The following is a 21,169-nucleotide window of genomic DNA, read 5'->3' as shown; positions in this document are numbered from 1 at the left end:
TTAGGAAAATCAATCAGTGTCAGTTAAAGACCAAGTTTTTTTTTTGTGTTGCAATTTCTCTGGCATTCATCTGTAATAACAGATCACTTCATTTTGTATGTATGTTTGTTATAATTTATTTGATTTTATATGTGTCAATAGGTATTTTTATATCCTGTGTACAAAACTCCAGCAACATGCACATGAAGAAATATGTTTACAGTTGCTTTGAATATTGTATTTGTCTAAAATACATTGTGCTTTAAGTGTAATGTGTTTTTTTTTCTTTGAGACTTAGAAAAGTAATAAAAGTTGATTGACATTATCTCTGCAGATCTTCAGAAATCCTGCACAATCACAGAGGTAAGCATGCAAAAAGTGAAGATTTACAGTGTTGAGCTCAGGACTCTGACATACACCACTGTTCAACCACTTTACACTAAATAAAATTAAAAGACAATAAAAATTATAGAATTCCTAAATATTTCTTAAGTGCAGATACGTTTTAATTAACAGACACTCAATAAAAATAGCCTAATGAATGACAGATGGAAGTGGACAATAAGGATAAAAAACATTTAAATGAGTAATTAATTGTATCTTTAAAAAAGAAAAAAAAAACTTGCTCAAACCTTTGTGTTTATTTATTAATTCATTGACTAACTAAAAAAATAGCTTATTATGCTACGTGTTTCTGTGTAAAAACTAAAAAGAACCCTTACGTAAACCGGAAGTGACGTAAAAAATGAAGTAAAAGTTGAAAGGGTCTGAAGCGACGTTTTTCGAAGCCTCATTACATTAATTACGTTCATAAAAGTTAGCCACGCCTATTTAGCGTTCTCCTAACTATCGTTTTTCTTCGCTATACAAACTTAGGTAATGCATTATTTCTTTAAAAAAACACATTTAAAACCATAAATACCATCTATCTGAAATTTGACAGCTATATCTTTCACTGTTATGTAAAAACTGAAATACAATTTTTTGTTTTCATTCCAACAGTGACAGAACAGCTGTATTTTGAGGTCCAGTGACGTCAACACACGCCTCTATATCGACCTGAAACAATTAATTACTACTAAACACTGACAACAAGGTAAGTGACGGACTTTAGTTATTGTTTAGTTACTTTTCTTGTGTCTACAGTAGGTAAATATCAAATGTTCCCCTTCAGGAACCCTGACATGTCTTTAGCAGGTTGTTAAAAGTCCACTTTTAATGAAATGCTGGTTGTCTAACAACGATGCTGTTGTCTTTGTTTTATTATTATTATTATTAATATATTTATTATTAATGTTTTAAAATGTATTTTTTTAATTATATTTAATTATATTGCACTTGCTACCATATTTATTAATTCATTGACTAACTAAAAAAAATAGCTTATTATGCTACGTGTTTTTGTGTAAAACTAAAAAGAACCCTTACGTAAACCGGAATTGACGTAAATAATAAGGTAAAAGTTGAAAGGATCTGGCGCGACGTTATTCGAAGCCTCATTATATTAGTTACGTTCATAGAAGTTAGCCACGCCTATTTAGCGTTCTCCAAACTATCGTTTTTCTTCGCTTTACCAACTTAGGTAAGGCATTATTTCTTTAAAAAAAACACATTTAAAACCATAAATACCATCTATTTGAAATTTGACAGCAATATCTTTCACTGTTATGTAAAAACTGAAATACAATTTTTTGTTTTCATTCCAACAGTGACAGAACAGCTGTATTTTGAGGTCCAGTGACGTCAACACACGCCTCTATATCGACCTGAAACAATTAATTACTACTAAACACTGACAACAAGGTAAGTGACAGACTTTAGTTATTGTTTAGTTACTTTTCTTGTGTCTACAGTAGGTAAATATCAAATGTTCCCCTTCAGGAACCCTGACATGTCTTTAGCAGGTTGTTAAAAGTCCACTTTAAATGAAATGCTGGTTGTCTAACAACGATGCTGTTGTCTTTGTTTTTTTATTATTATTATTATTATTATTATTATTATGGTCCGATGTCCCAGAATGGGACAGAGGAACCTATTGTTTTCGCTTTTATTTCCTATTATTATTATTATTATTATTATTATTATTATTATTATTATACCCCGCCCGCCTTTGATCGCTAATTCGACCCCCTAAAAATGCCCGAAAACTCACCGAAATTTGCACGCACCTCAGGCCTGGCGAAAAATTTGATAATTTGGTGGCGTGAAAAAAAACGGACAGAAGATGAACCGACACAGAGGGGAGCAAATTGCTATGGAAGAAAAAACAGGCTGTGATCAGTGGGAGGGGCCTATAATGACACGGGAGAATCCTTCGCCATCAACACGCTATAATAGGAAAATGCTTATAACGCTTCAATGCAAAGTTCAAACTGCTTCATATTTGATACACACGATGATTGTCCATCCATAAACAACGCTCGATGACCAAATTACCCATCATGGCCAGTGGGAGGGGCCTATAATCACACAGGAAAATCCTTCGCCATAACTACGCCGTTATACGAAAACGCTTGCAACTCCAGAATGCAAAGTTCAAAGTGCTTCATATTTGATACACATGATGACCGTACAGCCCCAAACAACAAACGATAACCAAAAACACCCACAATGCCTTGCGCTCTCAGAGGGTGCCGCTTCTTGGGCCGTCCTACGCCAGCAGCTCTAGCGGCAAGACGACATGTCGTGTTGACTTCAAAACACTGTAGGATGAATCTTATTAGATGGAAGCACATTGCTATGGCAAATAGAGCAGGCTGTGAAAAGTGGGAGGGGCCTATCATGACACAGGAAAATTATTTCGCCATAACTACGCCGTTATATGAAAACGCTTACAACTCCAGGCCAATTCCCAAATCCCCAACAGTGGTAGACATGACCGTGAGTTACCGCCCCCGGCCGCTTCATCGGACCCTATGACGCCGCTCGCGGCTTTAATTATTATTATATTTATTATTATTGTTTTAAAATGTTTTTTTTTTAATTATATTTAATTATATTGCACTTGCTACCATATTATCTAGAGTAGTTTCCCTGTGTAGTTTAATTAGGTATTACAGTAAAGGATCCAGTTTAACATTGACCCTGGGAAGGTGTGACTGGTGTACATTTAACACCAAGTAACCCTATGGAAATGGAATATAACAGAGATATATCACCACTAATCCTTTGAATTGAGTCTGGATGTATTTTGGAATGAAATATATCTGGACATTTGTTTCCCTGTACTTTACGCAAGGTGAAAGAATGGTACATGTAGTTGTAGCTAGATGTATGTTTTATTGAAAAACAAAACAAAACCAAACAAACATATCTTTCCATCCCTTATTGACTTCTTTTTCTCTGCAAGTCTTTCAAATTTGCACTTATTTTTTGAACCTTTACCAAACAGAAGCAAATATAAGAAAGGTTAACTACACAGGTTAGAACCACACATGTAAGTATTTTGCTCTATACACTTAATGGAAATAAAATACAAGACTTTATTATAGTGATGAATAAAGCAATTATTAAACATTTAAGAAGGATTGGTCTCATTATAAAGAGGAGAATTTTTCCAGGTTGAACATATGTGATTCTTACAGTAACATCATCCTCGATGCATCTCTGTATCCCTTAATCTGCATCTATATTAGATGATGTGTCCTTTGTAGTATTTGATTAAATATGTGCATTTCATCATGTTTTAATGTTGAAACCCAAAGTAAATTCCTACAAATTTGCATAAACTACATCAGGATATGAGTTTACTCTACAACTCATGTTTGAGTGTTCCTGGCTGCTGCAAACTTTATTAAATAACATGTATTGCTAATTTTTCACTTATGTATTTGTTGTGCTTTTTTTTGCTTCCTCGATAGTCACCATGGCAGTCCCTCCATCGTCTACAAACGTTTTCCAAATGCTGAAAGACGTCTTCAACAAGGCAAACGGTAATTTGATGCAAGAAGATAATATACATTTGACAGATTAAAAAGAAAATAATTTAAATACCTTCATCTGCTTTACACTTCTCAACAACTACAGCCTAGCTGTATGATGCAGACAATTTTATTTAATTTTCACAATCATGAAGTAGTCGTTAACTGTCCATTTGAATGTAGGTTATGAAATTCTGAACACTGATGTGAAGACGAAGACCTTGGAAGGAGCGGTGAGTTCAATTTCTAACATACAGAAGAAGAAATATAAATATATATTTGCTTCAATATATTAACACAGAGTTAAAGGCAATTTAGACAAATACATTATCTGTAAAATGTGTTCATTTTGTGGCATATTCTGTTAATATTAATGCCCAATCAAAATCCACTATCCAAAGAATATATAAACTTGTGATGTTTGTGTCGCTATCATTGAAACTTTATTACACATATCATGCATTTTCTCTTCAAGTGTTTTTTCCTGATATTGTTTTTCATGTTTACTGCAGGAGGATAAAACGTCTGATTCATCCAACATGGACACAAACAGGGTCACTGGAACCCAAGAAAACAAATCCGAATTGCCTCAACAAGGTAAGTTGTAATGGTACCGAGAGGGTTTTTAGAAATACTAAATTGATTAAACCAATAAAATATTAAACCCCAATGTAGTGAGAGCAACTGGCCCAATAAAGAGAAGACAGTGAATGCACGTTAACCATTTAATATTTGCAAGTCTAAAAAAGTCGCACCATACTATTAAAACAAACATAGAATACCAATCTAAAATATTATCCAGAGAGGGCAGTATAGACCAGTCCGGGCGCCGTGCGTAAATACCGCAGCTCATCCACTTTCAGGGACCTCTCAGGCACTGTAGTTTTGCGTCGGGGCACGATCTCCGTCTCGCTCCGCTTGCACTTCCGGGCCGCTCTGATGGACTACCGCAGCCCCTGGGTCTCGATCCTCCCTGTCACAGAATGACACAGCAAGCACATAGCGCCACGTCCCCACGAACCCACAGCCGACACGCCCCCAGGGCGTCTGTATACTTACAGGCAAGGGAGGGTCTCCCCTGCCTCTACTGTAGTTTCGCGTCAGGGCACGATCTCCATCTCGCTCCGCTTGCTCGCGGGGTCTGCCGTATACTCCAGGGCTTCCAATCAGATGTACGTCCACGTCCTCCCTCAGCAACGCACGTCTGTCGTCCGCGTCTTTCGTCTCTCGTTGTCTTCTGTGCCCTCCTCTTTATGGTCACGTCTGATGCGTCGCAGGTGTGTTCGATTGCAAGGGGCCATTGATTAGCCAAAAGTGACAGCTGTTGCTAGGGGCAACAGGCTAAAAGGGGCGGTGTCCAAAATATGCAACCAAAAAGCAACAATAAAAGCACACAACATGCAATCAAAAGCCACACCACAATAAACCCAAACCAAAATAAAATCCCCTACTTGTTCCCCATCACAAAGTGACAGACTTTAGTTATTGTTTAGTTACTTTTCTTGTGTCTACAGTAGGTAAATATCAAATGTTCCCCTTCAGGAACCCTGACATGTCTTTAGCAGGTTGTTAAAAGTCCACTTTTAATGAAATGCTGGTTGTCTAACAACGATGCTGTTGTCTTTGTTATTTTTATTATTGTTATTTTTTTTAAATGTTTTTTTTATTATATTTAATTATATTGCACTTGCTACCTTATTATCTACAGTAGTTTCCCTGTGTAGTTTAATGAGGTATTACAGTAAAGGATCCAGTTTAACATTGACCCTGGGAAGGTGTGACTGGTGTACATTTAACACCAAGTAACCCTATGGAAATGAAATATAACAGAGATATATCACCACTAATCCTTTGAATTGAGTCTGGATGTATTTTGGAATGAAATATATCTGGACATTTGGTTCCCTGTACTTTACGCAAGGGGAAAGAATGGTACATGTAGTTCTAGCTAGATGTATGTTTTATTGAAAAACAAAACAAAAAACAAACATGTCTTTCCATCCCTTATTGACTTCTTTTTCTCTGCAAGTCTTTCAAATGATTTATCACGCACAAGGCAGACAAACTTAAATCTCAAAGTAAAACAATTTGCACATATTTTTTGAACCTTTACCAAACAGAAGCAAATATAAGAAAGGTTAACTACACAGGTTAGAACCACACATGTAAGTATTTTGCTCTATACACTTAATGGAAATAAAATACAAGACTTTATTATAGTGATGAATAAAGCAATTATTAAACATTTAAGAAGGATTGGTCTCATTATAAAGAGGAGAATTTTTCCAGGTTGAACATATGTGATTCTTACAGTAACATCATCCTCGATGCATCTCTGTATCCCTTAATCTGCGTCTATATTAGATGATGTGTCCTTTGTAGTATTTGATTAAATATGTGCATTTCATCATGTTTTAATGTTGAAACCCAAAGTAAATTCCTACAAATTTGCATAAACTACATCAGGATATGAGTTTACTCTACAACTCATGTTTGAGTGTTCCTGGCTGCTGCAAACTTTATTAAATAACATGTATTGCTAATTTTTCACTTATGTATTTGTTGTGCTTTTTTTGCTTCCTCGATCGTCACCATGGCAGTCCCTCCATCGTTTGTAAACGTTGACAAATTAGTGAAAGACATCTTCAACATGAGAAATGGTAATTTGATGCAAGAAAATAATATATATTTGACAGATTAAAAAGAAAATAATATAAATACCTTCATCTGCTTTACACTTCTCAACAACTACAGCCTAGCTGTATGATGCAGACAATTTTATTTCATTTTCACAATCATGAAGTATTCGTTAACTGTCCATTTGAATGTAGGTAATGGAATTCCGAACACTGATGTGAAGACGAAGACCTCGGAAGGAGCGGTGAGTTCAATTTCTAACATACAGAAGAAGAAATATAAATATATATTTGCTTCAATATATTAACACAGAGTTAAAGGCAATTTAGACAAATACATTATCTGTAAAATGTGTTCATTTTGTGGCATATTCTGTTAATATTAATGCCCAATCAAAATCCACTATCCAAAGAATATATAAACTTGTGATGTTTGTGTCGCTATCATTGAAACTTTATTACACATATCATGCATTTTCTCTTCAAGTTTTTTTTCCTGATATTGTTTTTCATGTTTACTGCAGGAGGATAAAACGTCTGATTCATCCAACATGGACACAAACAGGGCCACTGGAACCCAAGAAAACAAAAACGAATTTCCTCAACAAGGTAAGTGACAGACTTTAGTTATTGTTTAGTTACTTTTCTTGTGTCTACAGTAGGTAAATATCAAATGTTCCCCTTCAGGAACCCTGACATGTCTTTAGCAGGTTGTTAAAAGTCCACTTTTAATGAAATGCTGGTTGTCTAACAACGATGCTGTTGTCTTTGTTTTATTATTATTATTATTTTAAAATGTATTTTTTTTAATTATATTTACTTATAATGCACTTGCTACCATATTATCTACAGTAGTTTCCCTGTGTAGTTTAATGAGGTATTACAGTAAAGGATCCAGTTTAACATTGACCCTGGGAAGGTGTGACTGGTGTACATTTAACACCAAGTAACCCTATGGAAATGGAATATAACAGAGATATATCACCACTAATTCTTTGAATTGAGTCTGGATGTATTTTGGAATGAAATATATCTGGACATTTGGTTCCCTGTACTTTACGCAAGGTGAAAGAATGGTACATGTAGTTGTAGCTAGATGTATGTTTTATTGAAAAACAAAAACCAAACAAACATGTCTTTCCATCCCTTATTGACTTCTTTTTCTCTGCAAGTCTTTCAAATTTGCACTTATTTTTTGAACCTTTACCAAACAGAAGCAAATATAAGAAAGGTTAACTACACAGGTTAGAACCACACATATAAGTATTTTGCTCTATACACTTAATGGAAATAAAATACAAAACTTTATTATAGTGATGAATAAAGCAATTATTAAACATTTAAGAAGGATTGGTCTCATTATAAAGAGGAGAATTTTTCCAGGTTGAACATATGTGATTCTTACAGTAACATCATCCTCAATGCATCTCTGTATCCCTTAATCTGCATCTATATTAGATGATGTGTCCTTTGTAGTATTTGATTAAATATGTGCATTTCATCATGTTTTAATGTTGAAACCCAAAGTAAATTCCTACAAATTTGCATAAACTACATCAGGATATGAGTTTACTCTACAACTCATGTTTGAGTGTTCCTGGCTGCTGCAAACTTTATTAAATAACATGTATTGCTAATTTTTCACTTATGTATTTGTTGTGCTTTTTTTTGCTTCCTCGATAGTCACCATGGCAGTCCCTCCATCGTCTACAAACTTTTTCCAAAAGGTGAAAGACATCTTCAACAAGGCAATCGGTAATTTGATGGAAGAAGATAATATATATTTGACAGATTAAAAAGAAAATAATATAAATACCTTCATCTGCTTTACACTTCTCAACAACTACAGCCTAGCTGTATGATGCAGACAATTTTATTTCATTTTCACAATCATGAAGTAGTCGTTAACTGTCCATTTGAATGTAGGTTATGAAATTCTGAACACTGATGTGAAGACGAAGACCTTGGAAGGAGCGGTGAGTTCAATTTCTAACATACAGAAGAAGAAATATAAATATATATTTGCTTCAATATATTAACACAGAGTTAAAGGCAATTTAGACAAATACATTATCTGTAAAATGTGTTCATTTTGTGACATATTCTGTTAATATGAATGATAAATCAAAATCCACTATCCAAAGAATATATAAACTTGTGATGTTTGTGTCGTTATTATTGAAACTTTATTACACATAACATGCAAGTGTTCAAGTGTTTTTTCCTGATATTGTTTTTCATGTTTACTGTAGGAGTTTAAAACGTCTGGTTCATCCAACATGGACACAAACAGGGTCACTGGAACCCAAGAAAACAAATACAAATTGCCTCAACAAGGTAAGTGACAGACTTTAGTTATTGTTTAGTTACTTTTCTTGTGTCTACAGTAGGTAAATATCAAATGTTCCCCTTCAGGAACCCTGACATGTCTTTAGCAGGTTGTTAAAAGTCCACTTTTAATGAAATGCTGGTTGTCTAACAACGATGCTGTTGTCTTTGTTTTATTATTATTATTATATTTATTATTATTGTTTTAAAATGTATTTATTTAATTATATTGCACTTGCTACCATATTATCTACAGTAGTTTCCCTGTGTAGTTTAATGAGGTATTACAGTAAAGGATCCAGTTTAACATTGACCCTGGGAAGCTGTGACTGGTGTACATTTAACACCAAGTAACCCTATGGAAATGGAATATAACAGAGATATATCACCACTAATCCTTTGAATTGAGTCTGGATGTATTTTGGAATGAAATATATCTGGACATTTGTTTCCCCTGTACTTTACACAAGGTGAAAGAATGGTACATGTAGTTGTAGCTAGATGTATGTTTTATTGAAAAACAAAACAAAAACAAACAAACAAACATGTCTTTTCTCCCTTATTGACTTCTTTTTCTCTGCAAGTCCATCAAATGATTAATTACGCACAAGGCAGACAAACTTAAATCTCATAGTAAAACAATTTGCACATATTTTTTGAACCTTTACCAAACAGAAGCAAATATAAGAAAGGTTAACTACACAGGTTAGAACCACACATATAAGTATTTTGCTCTATACACTTAATGGAAATAAAATACAAAACTTTATTATAGTGATGAATAAAGCAATTATTAAACATTTAAGAAGGATTGGTCTCATTATAAAGAGGAGAATTTTTCCAGGTTGAACATATGTGATTCTTACAGTAACATCATCCTCGATGCATCTCTGTATCCCTTAATCTGCATCTATATTAGATGATGTGTCCTTTGTAGTATTTGATTAAATATGTGCATTTCATCATGTTTTAATGTTGAAACCCAAAGTAAATTCCTACAAATTTGCATAAACTACATCAGGATATGAGTTTACTCTACAACTCATGTTTGAGTGTTCCTGGCTGCTGCAAACTTTATTAAATAACATGTATTGCTAATTTTTCACTTATGTATTTGTTGTGCTTTTTTTGCTTCCTCGATCGTCACCATGGCAGTCCATCCATCGTTTGTAAACGTTGACAAATTAGTGAAAGACATCATCAACATGAGAAATGGTAATTTGATGCAAGAAAATAATATATATTTGACAGATTAAAAAGAAAATAATTTAAATACCTTCACCTGCTTTACACTTCTCAACAACTACAGCCTAGCTGTATGATGCAGACAATTTTATTTCATTTTCACAATCATGAAGTATTCGTTAACTGTCCATTTGAATGTAGGTAATGGAATTCCGAACACTGATGTGAAGACGAAGACCTCGGAAGGAGCGGTGAGTTCAATTTCTAACATACAGAAGAAGAAATATAAATATATATTTGCTTCAATATATTAACACAGAGTTAAAGGCAATTTAGACAAATACATTATCTGTAAAATGTGTTCATTTTGTGGCATATTCTGTTAATATTAATGCCCAATCAAAATCCACTATCCAAAGAATATATAAACTTGTGATGTTTGTGTCGCTATCATTGAAACTTTATTACACATATCATGCATTTTCTCTTCAAGTGTTTTTCCTGATATTGTTTTTCATGTTTACTGTAGGAGTTTAAAACGTTTGGTTCATCCAACATGGACACAAACAGGGTCACTGGAACCCAAGAAAACAAATACGAATTGCCTCAACAAGGTAAGTGACAGACTTTAGTTATTGTTTAGTTACTTTTCTTGTGTCTACAGTAGGTAAATATCAAATGTTCCCCTTCAGGAACCCTGACATGTCTTTAGCAGGTTGTTAAAAGTCCACTTTAAATGAAATGCTGGTTGTTTAACAACGATGCTGTTGTTTTTGTTTTATTATTATTATTATTATTATTATTCTAATTATTATTATTGTTATTATTATTATTATTATTATTATTATTATTATTATTATTATTATTGTTATTGTTATTGTTATTATTATTATTATTGTTTTAAAATGTATTTTTTTTAATTATATTTAATTATAATGCACTTGCTACCATATTATCTACAGTAGTTTCCCTGTGTAGTTTAATGAGGTATTACAGTAAAGGATCCAGTTTAACATTGACCCTGGGAAGGTGTGACTGGTGTACATTTAACACCAAGTAACCCTATGGAAATGGAATATAACAGAGATATATCACCACTAATCCTTTGAATTGAGTCTGGATGTATTTTGGAATGAAATATATCTGGACATTTGTTTCCCTGTACTTTACGCAAGGGGAAAGAATGGTACATGTAGTTGTAGCTAGATGTATGTTTTATTGAAAAACAAAACAAAAACAAACAAACATGTCTTTCCATCCCTTATTGACTTCTTTTTCTCTGCAAGTCTTTCAAATTTGCACTTATTTTTTGAACCTTTACCAAACAGAAGCAAATATAAGAAAGGTTAACTACACAGGTTAGAACCACACATATAAGTATTTTGCTCTATACACTTAATGGAAATAAAATACAAGACTTTATTATAGTGATGAATAAAGCAATTATTAAACATTTAAGAAGGATTGGTCTCATTATAAAGAGGAGAATTTTTCCAGGTTGAACATATGTGATTCTTACAGTAACATCATCCTCAATGCATCTCTGTATCCCTTAATCTGCATCTATATTACATGATGTGTCCTTTGTAGTATTTGATTAAATATGTGCATTTCATCATGTTTTAATGTTGAAACCCAAAGTAAATTCCTACAAATTTGCATAAACTACATCAGGATATGAGTTTACTCTACAACTCATGTTTGAGTGTTCCTGGCTGCTGCAAACTTTATTAAATAACATGTATTGCTAATTTTTCACTTATGTATTTGTTGTGCTTTTTTTTGCTTCCTCGATAGTCACCATGGCAGTCCCTCCATCGTCTACAAACTTTTTCCAAAAGGTGAAAGACATCTTCAACAAGGCAATCGGTAATTTGATGGAAGAAGATAATATATATTTGACAGATTAAAAAGAAAATAATATAAATACCTTCATCTGCTTTACACTTCTCAACAACTACAGCCTAGCTGTATGATGCAGACAATTTTATTTCATTTTCACAATCATGAAGTAGTCGTTAACTGTCCATTTGAATGTAGGTTATGAAATGATGAACACTGATGTGAAGACGAAGACCTCGGAAGGAGCGGTGAGTTCAATTTCTAACATACAGAAGAAGAAATATAAATATATATTTGCTTCAATATATTAACACAGAGTTAAAGGCAATTTAGACAAATACATTATCTGTAAAATGTGTTCATTTTGTGGCATATTCTGTTAATATTAATGCCCAATCAAAATCCACTATCCAAAGAATATATAAACTTGTGATGTTTGTGTCGCTATCATTGAAACTTTATTACACATATCATGCATTTTCTCTTCAAGTGTTTTTTCCTGATATTGTTTTTCATGTTTACTGTAGGAGTTTAAAGCGTTTGGTTCATCCAACATGGACACAAACAGGGTCACTGGAACCCAAGAAAACAAATACGAATTGCCTCAACAAGGTAAGTGACAGACTTTAGTTATTGTTTAGTTACTTTTCTTGTGTCTACAGTAGGTAAATATCAAATGTTCCCCTTCAGGAACCCTGACATGTCTTTAGCAGGTTGTTAAAAGTCCACTTTTAATGAAATGCTTGTTGTCTAACAACGATGCTATTGTCTTTGTTATTTTTATTATTGTTATTTTTTTTAAATGTTATTTTTTTTAATTATATTTAATTATAATGCACTTGCTACCTTATTATCTACAGTAGTTTCCCTGTGTAGTTTAATGAGGTATTACAGTAAAGGATCCAGTTTAACATTGACCCTGGGAAGGTGTGACTGGTGTACATTTAACACCAAGTAACCCTATGGAAATGAAATATAACAGAGATATATCACCACTAATCCTTTGAATTGAGTCTGGATGTATTTTGGAATGAAATATATCTGGACATTTGTTTCCCTGTACTTTACGCAAGGTGAAAGAATGGTACATGTAGTTGTAGCTAGATGTATGTTTTATTGAAAAACAAAACAAAAACAAACAAACATGTCTTTTCTCCCTTATTGACTTCTTTTTCTCTGCAAGTCTTTCAAATGATTTATTACGCACAAGGCAGACAAGCTTAAATCTCATAGTAAAACAATTTGCACATATTTTTTGAACCTTTACCAAACAGAAGCAAATATAAGAAAGGTTAACTACACAGGTTAGAACCACACATATAAGTATTTTGTTCTATACACTTAATGGAAATAAAATACAAGACTTTATTATAGTGATGAATAAAGCAATTATTAAACATTTAAGAAGGATTGGTCTCATTATAAAGAGGAGAATTTTTCCAGGTTGAACATATGTGATTCTTACAGTAACATCATCCTCGATGCATCTCTGTATCCCTTAATCTGCGTCTATATTAGATGATGTGTCCTTTGTAGTATTTGATTAAATATGTGCATTTCATCATGTTTTAATGTTGAAACCCAAAGTAAATTCCTACAAATTTGCATAAACTACATCAGGATATGAGTTTACTCTACAACTCATGTTTGAGTGTTCCTGGCTGCTGCAAACTTTATTAAATAACATGTATTGCTAATTTTTCACTTATGTATTTGTTGTGCTTTTTTTGCTTCCTCGATCGTCACCATGGCAGTCCATCCATCGTCTACAAACGTTGACCAAATAGTGAAAGACATCATCAACAAGGCAAAAGGTAATTTGATGCAAGAAGATAATATATATTTGACAGATTAAAAAGAAAATAATTTAAATACCTTCATCTGCTTTACACTTCTCAACAACTACAGCCTAGCTGTATGATGCAGACAATTTTATTTCATTTTCACAATCATGAAGTATTCGTTAACTGTCCATTTGAATGTAGGTTATGGAATGCTGGACCTTGATGTGAAGCCTATAACCTTGGAAGGAGCGGTGAGTTCAATTTCTAACATACAGAAGAAGAAATATAAATATATATTTGCTTCAATATATTAACACAGAGTTAAAGGCAATTTAGACAAATACATTATCTGTAAAATGTGTTCATTTTGTGGCATATTCTGTTAATATTAATGCCAAATCAAAATCCACTATCCAAAGAATATATAAACTTGTGATGTTTGTGTCGCTATCATTGAAACTTTATTACACATATCATGCATTTTCTCTTCAAGTTTTTTTCCTGATATTGTTTTTCATGTTTACTGCAGGAGTTTAAAACGTCTGATTCATCCAACATGGACACAAACAGGGTCACTGGAACCCAAGAAAACAAATACGAATTGCCTCAACAAGGTAAGTGACAGACTTTAGTTATTGTTTAGTTACTTTTCATGTGTCTACAGTAGGTAAATATCAAATGTTCCCCTTCAGGAACCCTGACATGTCTTTAGCAGGTTGTTAAAAGTCCACTTTTAATGAAATGCTGGTTGTCTAACAACGATGCTGTTGTCTTTGTTATTTTTATTATTGTTATTTTTTTTAAATGTTTTTTTTTAATTATATTTAATTATATTGCACTTGCTACCATATTATCTACAGTAGTTTCCCTGTGTAGTTTAATGAGGTATTACAGTAAAGGATCCATTTTAACATTGACCCTGGGAAGGTGTGACTGGTGTACATTTAACACCAAGTAACCCTATGGAAATGAAATATAACAGAGATATATCACCACTAATCCTTTGAATTGAGTCTGGATGTATTTTGGAATGAAATATATCTGGACATTTGGTTCCCTGTACTTTACGCAAGGTGAAAGAATGGTACATGTAGTTGTAGCTAGATGTATGTTTTATTGAAAAACAAAAACAAACAAACAAACATGTCTTTCCATCCCTTATTGACTTCTTTTTCTCTGCAAGTCCATCAAATGATTTATTACGCACAAGGCAGACAAACTTAAATCTCATAGTAAAACAATTTGCACATATTTTTTGAACCTTTACCAAACAGAAGCAAATATAAGAAAGGTTAACTACACAGGTTAGAACCACACATGTAAGTATTTTGCTCTATACACTTAATGGAAATAAAATACAAGACTTTATTATAGTGATGAATAAAGCAATTATTAAACATTTAAGAAGGATTGGTCTCATTATAAAGAGGAGAATTTTTCCAGGTTGAACATATGTGATTCTTACAGTAACATCATCCTCGATGCATCTCTGTATCCCTTAATCTGCGTCTATATTAGATGATGTGTCCTTTGTAGTATTTGATTAAATATGTGCATTTCATCATGTTTTAATGTTGAAACCCAAAGTAAATTCCTACAAATTTGCATAAACTACATCAGGATATGAGTTTACTCTACAACTCATGTTTGAGTGTTCCTGGCTGCTGCAAACTTTATTAAAAGTTGTGGTCATACCAGCCTGTCAGTGCCCGATCCCGTTAGATTTCGGAAGCTAAGCAGGTCTGGGCCTGGTTAGTAGTTGGATGGGAGACCACTGAGAATTCCAGGTGCCACAGTGGGGTGGCAGTCACCCAGTGGTATCTGTCATTGTGCCCTTGGGCAAGGCACTTCACCTACATTGCCTAGTATGAATGTAGTGTGTGAGTGAGTGTTGGTGGTGGTCGGAGGGGCCGATGGCGCACTATGGCAGCCTCAATTCCGTCAGTCTGCCCCAGGGCAGCTGTGGCTACAATAGTAGTTTACCATCACTAAGTGTGGAGTGAAAGAATAATGCCTTAATTATGTAAAGCGACTTTGAGTGTCTATGATAAAGCGCTATATAAAACTGATGCATTATTATTATTATTATTATTATTATTAATAAATAACATGTATTGCTAATTTTTCACTTATGTATTTGTTGTGCTTTTTTTGCTTCCTTGATTGTCACCATGGCAGTCCCTCCATCGTTTGAAAACGTTGACCAATTAGTGAAAGACATCTTCAGCAAGGGATACGGTAATTTGATGCAAGAAATAATTTAAATACCTTCATCTGCTTTACACTTCTCAACAACTACAGCCTAGCTGTATGATGCAGACAATTTTATTTCATTTTCACAATCATGAAGTATTCGTTAACTGTCCATTTGAATGTAGGTTATGGAATGCTGGACCTTGATGTGAAGCCTATAAACTTGGAAGGAGCGGTGAGTTCAATTTCTAACATACAGAAGAAGAAATATAAATATATATTTGCTTCAATATATTAACACAGAGTTAAAGGCAATTTAGACAAATACATTATCTGTAAAATGTGTTCATTTTGTGGCATATTCTGTTACTATTAATGCCAAATCAAAATCCACTATCCAAAGAATATATAAACTTGTGATGTTTGTGTCGCTATCATTGAAACTTTATTACACATATCATGTATTTTTTCTTCAAGTTTTTTTTCCTGATAATGTTTTTCATGTTTACTGCAGGAGTTTAAAACGTCTGGTTCATCCAACATGGACACAAACAGGGTCACTGGAACCCAAGAAAACAAATACAAATTGCCTCAACAAGGTAAGTGACAGACTTTAGTTATTGTTTAGTTACTTTTCTTGTGTCTACAGTAGGTAAATATCAAATGTTCCCCTTCAGGAACCCTGACATGTCTTTAGCAGGTTGTTAAAAGTCCACTTTTAATGAAATGCTGGTTGTCTAACAACGATGCTGTTTTTTGTTTTATTATTATTATTATTAATATATTTATTATTATTATTTTGAAATTTATTTTTTTAATTATATTTAATTTAATTGCACTTGCTACCATATTATCTAAAGTAGTTTCCCTGTGTAGTTTAATGAGGTATTACAGTAAAGGATCCAGTTTAACATTGACCCTGGGAAGGTGTGACTGGTGTACATTTAACACCAAGTAACCCTATGGAAATGGAATATAACAGAGATATATCACCACTAATCCTTTGAATTGAGTCTGGATGTATTTTGGAATGAAATATATCTGGACATTTGTTTCCCTGTACTTTACGCAAGGTGAAAGAATGGTACATGTAGTTGTAGCTAGATGTATGTTTTATTGAAAAACAAAACAAAAACAAAAACAAACATGTCTTTCCATCCCTTATTGACTTCTTTTTCTCTGCAAGTCTTTCAAATATGCACTTGTTTCTGTTATGAGTTTACTCTACAACTCATGTTTGAGTGTTCCTGGCTGCTGCAAACTTTATTAAATAACATGTATTGCTACTTCTTCACTTATGTATTTGTTGTGCTTTTTTTGCTTCCTCGATAGTCACCATGGCAGTCCCTCCATCGTTTGCAGACCTTGGCAAATCAGCGAAAGACATTTTCAACAAGGGATACGGTAATTTGCTGCAAGAAGATAATATACATTTGACAGATTAAAAAGAAAATAATTGAAATACCTTCACCTGCTTTACACTTCTCAACAACTACAGCCTAGCTGTATGATGCAGACAATTTTATTTCATTTTCACAATCATGAAGTAGTCGTTAACTGTCCATTTGAATTTAGGTTATGGAATGATGAACCTTGATGTGAAGACGAAGACCTTGGAAGGAGCGGTGAGTTCAATTTCTAACATACAGACGAAGAAATATAAATATATATTTGCTTCAATATATTAACACAGAGTTAAAGGCAATTTAGACAAATACATTATCTGTAAAATGTGTTCATTTTGTGTCATACCATTGAAACTTTATTACACGTATGCATTTTCTCTTCAAGTGTTTTTTTTTTTCTTACCTGATATTGTCTGTCATGTTTACTGCAGGAGTTTAAAATGTCTGGTTCAATGAACATGGACACAAACAGGGTCACTGGAACCCAAGAAAACCAATACAAATGGCCTCAACACGGGCTGACATTCACTGAGAAGTGGACCACAGAAAACACACTCGGGGCAGGAGTCTGTGTTGAGGATAAGGTCAGTTCAATGACACCAACGTGACTCTTTTCACCTACTTATTAAAGAAAGTGAGTCAAATGTGGCTGATTGAACCATTTTTTTCTCAGATCGCCAAAGGTTTGAAACTTTCCTTTGACACCATGTTTTCACCAAACACTGGGTAAGTGCAAACCTTTAATATCCAAGGTCATCTCATCTTTTGTTTGTTTAAGATTTTATTTAATCCCTCATTCCACAGAAAGACGAGTAACCTATTGAAAACAGCCTATAAGAGGGAGTACCTTAATGCGGGCCTGGATGTGGATTTGGACTTTGCTGGTCCCACCCTCCACGGAGCAGCAGTGGGTGGATATAAAGGTTGGCTGGGAGGCTGCCAGATGACCTATGACTCCACTAAGTCTAAGATGACCCAGGGCAATATTTCTCTCGGTTACAAGACTGAAAACACCCAGATTCACACCAACATGTACGTCTGCTTTAAACCCGACAAATACTTACATTTATTTCACACTATGATGACGAGGGATGTAAGGATATATCATAAATCAGCAAAAAATGTATGCAAATGTGAGGGGATTAAAATCGATGCAGCACTGTATGTGGATCGATAATCTTCTTAAACAATAAAGGGTTTTCACGGCGCGTCATCACCGCATCATCAAACCAGAAGTGGCCATATTGGAGGCACTCAGCAGGTGAACAAAGCAGATCCTGAACGTCGAACGAGAGAAAATAATAAATTATTGTTATGTTTTTGGCTGTACCTATCAGTCAGACCGTGTAAAACATTTGGAGTTTTATAGACTGCTAAAAGTTAGAACAAATCAGGGAGAACAATGTCAACAGTTATCAGAGGAAAGGAGGAGCTAGTGGTTAGCGAAGCTAAACCAGGATCTACGAGGCAAACATCTGGACAACATCTGAATTTGTTCAGCCCGTTTCTTGTCAGGTTAGAGAAGTGCTGATAGCAGCAGTGTGATGATAATAATATCATTCATATTACGCTACTGCATGTGGCATTATTGACTTAATATAATCACATTTAATAACTTGCTACAGTAGCAACACAGTAGTTAAAATGTAGAGCTAAAATGTAGAGCTGTATTTGTCATTGTATTCCAGGTCAAAGGTCAGACCTTTATCTAAAGGATGACCCAGATTGGGTTAAAACCAGGTAGTTGATCATATCAGGATACGCAATATATGGAAGATTCTCCAGGTCGTCATTGATCTAACTCATATAAATCCATCGCAGTGTTTACTTCTGAGGGCCTCCAATATGGCCGCCCATCCAGGTTACTCCCCAGAACGTGACGTAGATGATACCCTCTATAGGGGGCGCTGTGATTGTTTTAGTGCCACTTGTTTGGACGTCACGCTCTGGGTTCAGCCCTGAGTTAGCGGGTTAAATCCAGAACCAGCGGCAGGAGAAGAGCTTCAATTAAAGAAGACCAAACCCAAGCCAGACAATACACGGCCCGAACCGTCCATTGGAACGAAGCTGATGTCTCTTTAACTCAAACCTGTTTCAACCTGAAACTTTTCACGTCTGCGCACGTGCAATTGTGCATGAATGATCTCTCGAAACACATTACGTTACACGCAACGTAAGCTTGAACCATCCGCGACACACACACACCTTAAGAGAAATATGTAAATTTCAAACCAGGAACATAAGCAAACTTTCTTTACATTTTTACTTTATATATTTTTAAAAGACATATTTTTGTTCAACTTGGCGTGGTGATGAATGCAGAAATGTGCATATTAATTATTCGAAAAAAACATGACAATTTAAATAAAGAGAAGACAAATCTGTATTTTGACAACAAAAAAATGATCTTGATGTATTCAAATTGAAAGGATTTAAGGGCATTTTTACTTCTTAATCTTTGATTTGAGTTTTTGTTTTTTAAAATCCATTTTCAAATCAAATCGTTGATTTGAGTTTATCCTTACATCCCTAATGATGACAGAAAGCCAGGAAGAATTTACCTTTAAATCAAATTACTGATGCTGCCATTTCTTATTGTCATGTGTTTCTTCAAAGTTATTCATTAGTTGTTTAACAAGTAGTTACTTTTCATCCCCTCCCTCCCACAGCGAGGACGGCAAAGGGTTTTTTGGATCCATTTATCGGAAAGTCAACGATAAGCTGGAGACTGCGATGAATATGGCGTGGCGTCATGACAGCAACACAACCAGCTTCGGCATCGCCGCCAAATACCAGTTGGACTCCAGCGCTTTCATATCGGTAAGATTAGTCTGACTGCTTGGTGCAGCCATGGAATATGTCTGCCAGGGTTGGGGTCAATTACGTTTATAAATTACAATTACGTTTTCAATTATCCATGTTCAATTACACTGAGTCTGAAATAAATAACCCCATAAAACTTAACCTTCCTTTTCTGTTAGCATCTCTAATGCTAACGGTTCAGTTTGACCTATGTCTTAAATTTATAGTTTAACACTAAACTGTTGAATTATGTTACAGTTCTATGTACAGTTCTACACATATGTAGTTAATAATTATTAAAATATTTTTCATATCAAGCTTTCACACATTTGACCATTTAGAAAAAATAATAATCAAGGGGTAAACCAGTGGGCGTGTACTGTAGCTGTTCCCACTCAAAATACGGCGCCTAGGGGTGCTTCCATCTTGCAAATTTGACATCAATTGTTGACTAAATATGTGTAAACAATAGAATTGTAACATGGTTCCCCAGTTTTGTTTAGATAAATTGTGATTGTAGTTGGCATGAAAATTCTACAAAAAACGGTCAAAGTTCATTTTGTGAACTCAATTATGATTACAACAGCAACAGATTTTTTGCAATTACAGTTAATCTATAATTTCTGTATTTAATATTTCCATGTATTGAATCGTGTGTGTTTTCCAGGCTAAGGTGAATAATTTCGGCCTCCTAGGATTGGGATACACTCAGAGTCTGCGGCCTGGTAAGGACAATATTTGAAGTACTTTAGAAAAGCCAGGTTTTATCAACCCAAATTATTTTTCCCCAGGTATAAAACTCACCCTCTCTGCCCTGTTGGACGGGAAGAATATCAACGCTGGTGGACACAAACTTGGCCTTGGTTTGGAAATGGAGACATAAAGCGTTTTATAAATTTAAGGATTATCTGATGATTCTTAGGTTGAGCTGTCCTCTCCAGTGTTGAAGTCAACCCGAAGTACAAACAGTAACAGTTTATGTCTTTGGTGTGGAAAAAATGTACAATAAAGCCTTGAAAACAAACATTTGATTTTGTTCTGATTTATGGTTCAGTAAAAAAATTGAATGCGAGCGAGTAAATAAAATAACAACA

General features: G+C 34.3%; 2 protein-coding genes and 1 pseudogene across 44 annotated transcripts in view; all 3 read left to right on the top strand.

Moving 5' to 3' along the window:
* The first annotated feature begins 93 nt into the window (after window positions 1–93).
* The window catches only part of LOC114481240 (voltage-dependent anion-selective channel protein 2-like), an 85,375-nt gene continuing 64,299 nt past the window's right edge, over window positions 94–21,169 (top strand). For 15 of the 43 annotated variants that reach the window (XM_028475874.1, XM_028475857.1, XM_028475872.1 and 12 more), the window contains exons 1-17: window positions 772–855; window positions 982–1,075; window positions 1,689–1,782; window positions 3,840–3,911; window positions 4,083–4,132; window positions 8,788–8,872; window positions 10,019–10,078; window positions 10,250–10,299; window positions 10,578–10,662; window positions 13,645–13,704; window positions 13,876–13,925; window positions 14,204–14,288; window positions 15,853–15,912; window positions 16,053–16,102; window positions 16,382–16,466; window positions 17,200–17,271; window positions 17,443–17,492. In XM_028475874.1, the coding sequence (XP_028331675.1) occupies window positions 3,845–3,911; window positions 4,083–4,132; window positions 8,788–8,872; window positions 10,019–10,078; window positions 10,250–10,299; window positions 10,578–10,662; window positions 13,645–13,704; window positions 13,876–13,925; window positions 14,204–14,288; window positions 15,853–15,912; window positions 16,053–16,102; window positions 16,382–16,466; window positions 17,200–17,271; window positions 17,443–17,492 (909 nt within the window). In that variant the 5' untranslated portion in view covers window positions 772–855; window positions 982–1,075; window positions 1,689–1,782; window positions 3,840–3,844. Of the gene's footprint in view, window positions 343–771; window positions 856–981; window positions 1,076–1,450; window positions 1,562–1,688; window positions 1,783–3,839; window positions 3,912–4,082; window positions 4,133–6,730; window positions 6,781–8,218; window positions 8,291–8,461; window positions 8,512–8,787; window positions 8,873–10,018; window positions 10,079–10,249; window positions 10,300–10,577; window positions 10,663–11,889; window positions 11,918–12,088; window positions 12,139–13,644; window positions 13,705–13,875; window positions 13,926–14,203; window positions 14,289–15,852; window positions 15,913–16,052; window positions 16,103–16,381; window positions 16,467–17,199; window positions 17,272–17,442; window positions 17,493–21,169 lie in introns of those variants that run through there. The other 28 variants (XM_028475887.1, XM_028475888.1, XM_028475883.1 and 25 more) reach the window with 22 other exon arrangements.
* Window positions 13,904–20,958, top strand: LOC114481210 (voltage-dependent anion-selective channel protein 2-like). The gene is made up of 7 exons (XM_028475783.1): window positions 13,904–13,925; window positions 17,705–17,857; window positions 17,947–17,999; window positions 18,078–18,305; window positions 19,943–20,093; window positions 20,743–20,800; window positions 20,867–20,958. Exons 2-7 carry the CDS (start codon window positions 17,714–17,716, stop codon window positions 20,956–20,958), a joined length of 726 nt encoding a protein of 241 aa, XP_028331584.1. The 5' UTR covers window positions 13,904–13,925; window positions 17,705–17,713.
* On the top strand, window positions 15,356–15,473 carry LOC114482068 (uncharacterized; annotated as a pseudogene).

This window comes from Gouania willdenowi, chromosome 19 (genome assembly GCF_900634775.1).
Source record: "Gouania willdenowi chromosome 19, fGouWil2.1, whole genome shotgun sequence".
Taxonomy (NCBI): Eukaryota; Metazoa; Chordata; class Actinopteri; order Blenniiformes; family Gobiesocidae; genus Gouania; species Gouania willdenowi.
The sequence above is the reverse complement of the archived record's forward strand: the minus strand, read 5'-3'. Positions and strand labels throughout refer to the sequence as shown.

Excerpts from the sequence above, each read along its gene's own strand:
- LOC114481210 (XM_028475783.1), top strand. The coding sequence starts at position 17,714 with ATGTCTGGTTCAATGAACATGGACACAAACAGGGTCACTGGAACCCAA. Across the intron at positions 17,858-17,946 it reads GAGTCTGTGTTGAGGATAAG|ATCGCCAAAGGTTTGAAACT; the intron begins GTCAGTTCAATG and ends TTTTTTTCTCAG. Across the intron at positions 20,801-20,866 it reads CACTCAGAGTCTGCGGCCTG|GTATAAAACTCACCCTCTCT; the intron begins GTAAGGACAATA and ends ATTTTTCCCCAG.